The sequence below is a fragment of the Rutidosis leptorrhynchoides genome, chromosome 5 (genome assembly GCF_046630445.1).
Source record: "Rutidosis leptorrhynchoides isolate AG116_Rl617_1_P2 chromosome 5, CSIRO_AGI_Rlap_v1, whole genome shotgun sequence".
NCBI lineage: Eukaryota > Viridiplantae > Streptophyta > Magnoliopsida > Asterales > Asteraceae > Rutidosis > Rutidosis leptorrhynchoides.
In genome coordinates this window covers 20,734,644-20,740,633 of record NC_092337.1, presented here as the reverse complement: position 1 = coordinate 20,740,633, position 5,990 = coordinate 20,734,644, and the positions used below count along the sequence as shown (strand labels likewise).

The 5,990-nt window shown below is 31.2% G+C and overlaps 1 protein-coding gene across 1 annotated transcript; it reads left to right on the top strand.

Moving 5' to 3' along the window:
* The first annotated feature begins 1,280 nt into the window (after positions 1-1,280).
* Positions 1,281-2,673, top strand: LOC139848438 (uncharacterized). Its single transcript, XM_071838171.1, has 2 exons — positions 1,281-1,616; positions 1,987-2,673. Exons 1-2 carry the CDS (start codon positions 1,281-1,283, stop codon positions 2,671-2,673), a joined length of 1,023 nt encoding a protein of 340 aa, XP_071694272.1.
* Positions 2,674-5,990: the final 3,317 nt, after the last annotated feature.

The window sequence follows — 5,990 nt, the reverse complement described above, 5'->3', positions numbered from 1 at the left end:
TTATTATTATTAATATTACTACAAATAAATATTTTTATATAAAAATACATTACCAGAATATAAAAATCACATATCACTATAATTTTATTATTAACGATATAATAACTAAGCTATATATATAATATATAAATTAATATATACATATATATATTTTTTATATATAAATCCTAATATAAATTATTACTATTAAAATGTGTTAATGAAAGATAAACGCTAGTTAAATAAAATAGATAAATCAAATATATCTATATCTATATAACAAATAATTAAACAAGTATATTATAAAAAAAATATAAAGATTTAGTCGTTTACGAGTATATGTTTTAATATATATATAAATGATATAGGTTCGAGAATCCGAGGCCAACCCTGCATTGTTCAGTTGTTAAATATCATTATATATATTTTTACTACAAAATACATTATGGTGAGTTTCATTTGCTCCCTTTTTAAATGCTTTTGCAATATATATTTTTGGGACTGAGAATACATGCGCTGCTTTTATAACTGTTTTACGAAATAGACACAAGTACTTAAAATTACATTATATGGTTGGATTATTAAACCGAATATCGCCCTTCAAGTCTGGTAACCTAAGAATTTAGGGAAATGGCCCCTGATTGACGCGAATCCTAAAGATAGATCTATGGACCTTGACAAGTCCCATTCGGGGTACGAATGCTTTAGTACTTCGAGATTATTATACAGACGAGAGGTTCTATTTTGGGGATATTCTATGCATTAAGTTAACGTCGGTTACCAGGTGTTCAATCCATATGAATGATATTTTTGTCTCTATGCATGGGACGTATATTTATGAGAAATGAAAATCTCGTGGTCTATTAAAATGATGGAAATGATTATTTATGTTAAACTAATGAACTCACCAACCTTTTGGTTGATACTTTAAAGCATGTTTATTCTCAGGTATGAAAGAAGTCTTCCGCTGTGCAATTGCTCATTTTAAAGATATTACTTGGAGTCATTCATGACATATTTCAAAAGATGTTGAATTCGAGTTGTTGAGTTCATCAATATTATTATTAATTCAATTATAGTTAGATATATTATAAAATGGTATGCATGCCGTCAACTTTCGATGTAATGAAAGTTTGTCTTTTCAAAAACGAATGCAATGTTTGTAAAATGTATCATATAGAGGTCAAGTACCTCGCGATGAAATCAACTGTTGTGAATCATTTATAATCGATATGGACTTCGTCCGGATGGATTAGGACGGGTCCTTTCATCTGTATGGGCTAAATTGCACGCGGGCCCAAATGGATTATTTCGCGAGTATCTTAGGGTGTTCGATAGGGGATTTTCCTTTTTCTTACTTGGGTATCCTGATAGGTTTCAAGAGGAGGCAATGTTCTTTTTGGGATCCGGTTATCGATAAATTTAAAAAGAAATTGGCGGGTTGGAAAGGTAGATGTCTTTCGTTCGGTGATAGGCTTGTTTTGGTTAACGCCGTTCTTTCTAGTCTCCCTTTGCATTACATGGCAATGTACAAAGCTCCTAAAAAGGTGATTAACAAACTTGAAGGGTTGCGAAGGAACTTCTTATGGGGTGGTGATTGTGTTAGACGAAAACTTTGTCTTGTTAATTGGGCTACTGTGTGCAAACCAAAATAGATGGGAGGTCTAGACGTTACTCCTCTTCGAGTAAAAAATCTTGCTATGCTTGCTAAATGGTGGTCAAGGTTAAACGATAACAAAAACGCTCTTTGGAAAACAATTGTTCTTAACTCTTTCGGTCCTTCTTTTAAAGGGAAATTAATGTTCGAAACGGCTACGTTAAATTCTCGAACCTTGTCCCCGGTATGGAAAGATATTGTTTCTCTTGGAGTCGATTACGGGTAATGGTCGTTGGAGATGGAATGTGGGAAATGGGGCGTTAATTCAATTTTGGGATGATATATGGCTTACAAACATTCCTTTATATATCAAGTACCCTTCAATCTATCGTTTGTGTTGGCATAAGAAGGAAAAGATTTTGTTTTATCACCCTTCTGTTAATGTCAATGATGGTGGGTGGTTAATTCAAATGGACCTTCCACTACAACAATATGATGCTTCCGAGTACGCTTTATTAATGGCTGAATTATCTAATGTTGTGTTGACCGAAGAAAAAGAAGATTCTATGTTTTGGACGCCCGCGGTAGATGGATCTTATTCTGTTTCGGAAGTCGTACGCTTGTTAGTTAATGAATTTAATGAATCAATTCCGGAATGGGCAAGCTTAATGTGGTACAATCCTATACCTTCTAAAGTTTTAATTTTTCATTGGTTGGCCATTCAAAATTGTATTCCGGTTAAACACACTTTGCTACAAAGAGGCGTTATACGTGAAGATCAAAATGTGACATGTTTTTGGTGCTATAGTTCGGTGGAAACGGCTATTCATCTTCTATTACATTGTCCATGGGCTAGTTTGATTTGGCCGGACATTTTTCGTTGGTGGAATCTTAGATGGGTCATGCCATCCTCATTCGCTACTTTCACTCACGCTTTGAGTTCGGGAATGGGTATTAAAGCGGGGAAATTGTGGCAGTTAATCGGTCCAGCTACTATTTGGTTCATTTGGCTCGCAAGAAATAATGCTTTATTCAACGACGAATTTACATGTTGGACAACGTTAGTGAAGAAAGTCAAAATTAAATTATTTGAATGAGCGACTAATGCAAAGCTATGTTATCCTCACCAATTTTACATTTGGGATTCGAACCCGTGGCTACTCCTTTAAGCAATTTTTAATGGCATCAAAGTTCTGTTCGTTACTAGTTTATATTTGCAATACATTAAGCCAATTGTTTTTTTTCTTCAAGTTTATGTTTTATTACATGTTTGGGATACTTTTTCCTAGCTAGTCAATTGTACTTTTACTTTAAGCCTCAAATCCAAGTGTATAATGGATCAAAAGAGGGCATGTTTTGTAATGGGTTAAGCCAACATTTTGATGGCTAACCTTGATTAACTTAATATATTTCTTTGTTTTTTGCCAAAAAAAAAAAAAAAAAAAAAAAAAAATTAAGTTACTAACACCACTTAAAACCACTTTTAAAATTTGTCAACACCACGGGTTCTTAAACTCAAAAGAACTTTTAATATTTGTCAACATCACGAGCTCTTAAACTCGAAAGAACTTTTAAAATTTGTCAACACCACGAGCTCTTAAACTCAAATTTTTTAAAATTTGTCAACAACACGGACTCTTAAATAATTCTTATACTTTTCTTATTATTTTAGTATCGATATTTACCTACCAATATGAACTGCAATTTACATTTTTTGCACGGTTTTTTACACACCCGTGCAACGCACGGGCTCAAAAACCTAGTGTGTGTGTGTGTGTATATATATATATATATATATATATATATATATATATATATATATATATATATATATATATATATATATATATATATATATATATATATTATATTATATTAAGTCCCGCAATCTAAAAATTTCGTGTGATCCACGAGCCAAATGTAAAGAAAAAAAACTCAAATTAACGTCGTTTCATTTTTTTAGCTACACGACAGAACATGAAATATCACTTTATAGCAAGCTTGATTTATGACTTTTTAACTTAATTTAACTTGCTTTTCTTGTTATAGCATGAGTCGATAGTAATAACATATGGTGAGTAGTAAATATGGGATTGATATCGACTGACCTGGCCATACCTATCTTCTTCTGTAACAATTTATTCTCACATTAATGACTTACTTCTGTGGTATGTATACAAATGCATGTTATCTACCATAAATGAACATTTACTTTCTTATTTTAGAAGGTGCACATATTACAACGTCAAGTTCTTTTCGTTAGGACTATTTGAGAATCTTATGAAACTAGTTGGTCTAATAGGATATTGTCAAATTTTTACTTGTACCACCGCAATTTTTAACTTAAGATATTGTCAATTTTTATTGTAACTTTATCAGAGTTGAGAATCTTATGAAACTAGTTGGTCAAATAGGAAAATATTTGAGATTTTTTTTTTTTTTTACGGTCAAAGAATCAATAATATTAAAAAACGATCCTTAGCAAGACGCTAAGGAATGATTGTCTCAAATTGCTTGTGTAAAGAAATAGGAATGGAATTTGTAACAATGGTTATAAATAGTGAAGTCAAAAGACACAAGACAACTAAGAAAATTAGGACACAGTGGTGAATAGTCAAGTATAAAAATGGGTGATAATTATGAACTAAAAAAGTAGTTGAATCTCAAAAGAAAGTTACGAGTTCAGAAAGACAAAAGTACAGTTCACCGAGTCAACAAAAATTAAAAAGGTAATCGAAACATTAGTTACTCCGTAATTTTTATTATAATTATTTTTAAAAGCCAAAATTTTCATTGAATAAATGAAAGGTACAAACATGTCTCTGCTTACAAAATGAAATAAAAGGACTAAATGGCTAACAAAGTGACTAACAAAAAACTTACATGACTATATACAAATGTCAAAATTGAAGACGGAAATTAGCCTTTGTCATCGAAACCGAGTCAACAAAAATTAAAAAGGGTAATATAGAATAGAAGTAATACGGAGTAGTATAAAAAGTTAATCGAAACATTAGTTACTCCGTAATTTTTATTATAATTTTTTTTTTAAAAGCCAAAATTTTCATTGAATAAATGAAAGGTACAAACATGTCTCTGCTTACAAAATGAAATAAAAGGACTAAATGGCTAACAAAGTGACTAACAAAAAACTTACATGACTATATACAAATGTCAAAATTGAAGACGGAAATTAGCCTTTGTCATCGAAAATGAATGGTTTGGTGATCCATTTAGTACTATTTTAACATTTATAATTTATTACTCCGTATTTATTAGTACTATTAATAATTAAATTATGTGATAATTAAATCTAACTTTGGAACCAAGATAGATGTTTAGTTATATGCGAAAGTGTAGGATATGTTATCTAGCTCTATTCGTGACAACAATATAATTACTCGTATATTTTGAGACATGCATGAGTAAATCAAGGATTTCGATACGTGCAGGATACTAACATGATGCAGCTCGAACGGTAAGGAAGTCTTATGTTGAGACGGGTCTACGTGAGTGACATAATCGGTGTGATTTTGAATCCCAGGGGGAGTTTTGCTCCAGGATCCTGTTGTGGTGAGAAAGTGCATGCCGTAAGCCACTCGGTTTAATTCAAAGCACACCGCGTACGCATTATGTGATGGTGTATGAGGAGTTTTATCCTAACGTGTATGTGGGTGATATATATATATGATCCCAAAAATGGTTAAGTTTTATCTGGTTGATGCCGGTACTGCCGTTTAAAAAAAAAAGAAAAGATCCATTTATATATTGTAAGGTGTAATACTCATTTCGTTAATCTAAAACGCATTTACATGTATAGAGACACATGGTTATTTTTAATCATATTACTTTAATTTCATTAGTGTCGTTTCTTAATTTAGCTAGGTGACATATTAAACACTAGCACTAGTGGTATTCCACGTAGGGATGGCAATGGATGTTCCATCCATGGACATCCACCCGATCCGATCCATTTATAATGGATATGGATGGTTTAAATGGACGATTAACGGATATGGATATGGATATGGATGATCTAAATATTTCGTGGATCGGATATGGATGCCAATTTATCATCCACGGATATATCCATTATCACTCGAAATACATCTATATATACATATATAATTACTAAAATATATGCATATACATCTACATTGCGATATACATATACATATAACATACAAGTTCTTAAATTATTAATAATAATAAGGGTTGTGATAGTCACAATTATTAAATTGTTGCTAAAAATATTCAAAGTTACATATTTAGATTAGTTTAAACGTATATTTACTTATATTATAATGTATTTTGCTCAATTAAATTCACAATCGTTGACAAATTACAATAAAAACATGTGTAACAAATCAAAAACATAAAGATTAAATATTTATATTTATTATAATCTATATTA

Excerpts from the sequence above, each read along its gene's own strand:
- LOC139848438 (XM_071838171.1), top strand. The coding sequence starts at position 1,281 with ATGGATTATTTCGCGAGTATCTTAGGGTGTTCGATAGGGGATTTTCCT. Across the intron at positions 1,617-1,986 it reads GTCTTGTTAATTGGGCTACT|GAAAAGATTTTGTTTTATCA; the intron begins GTGTGCAAACCA and ends TGGCATAAGAAG.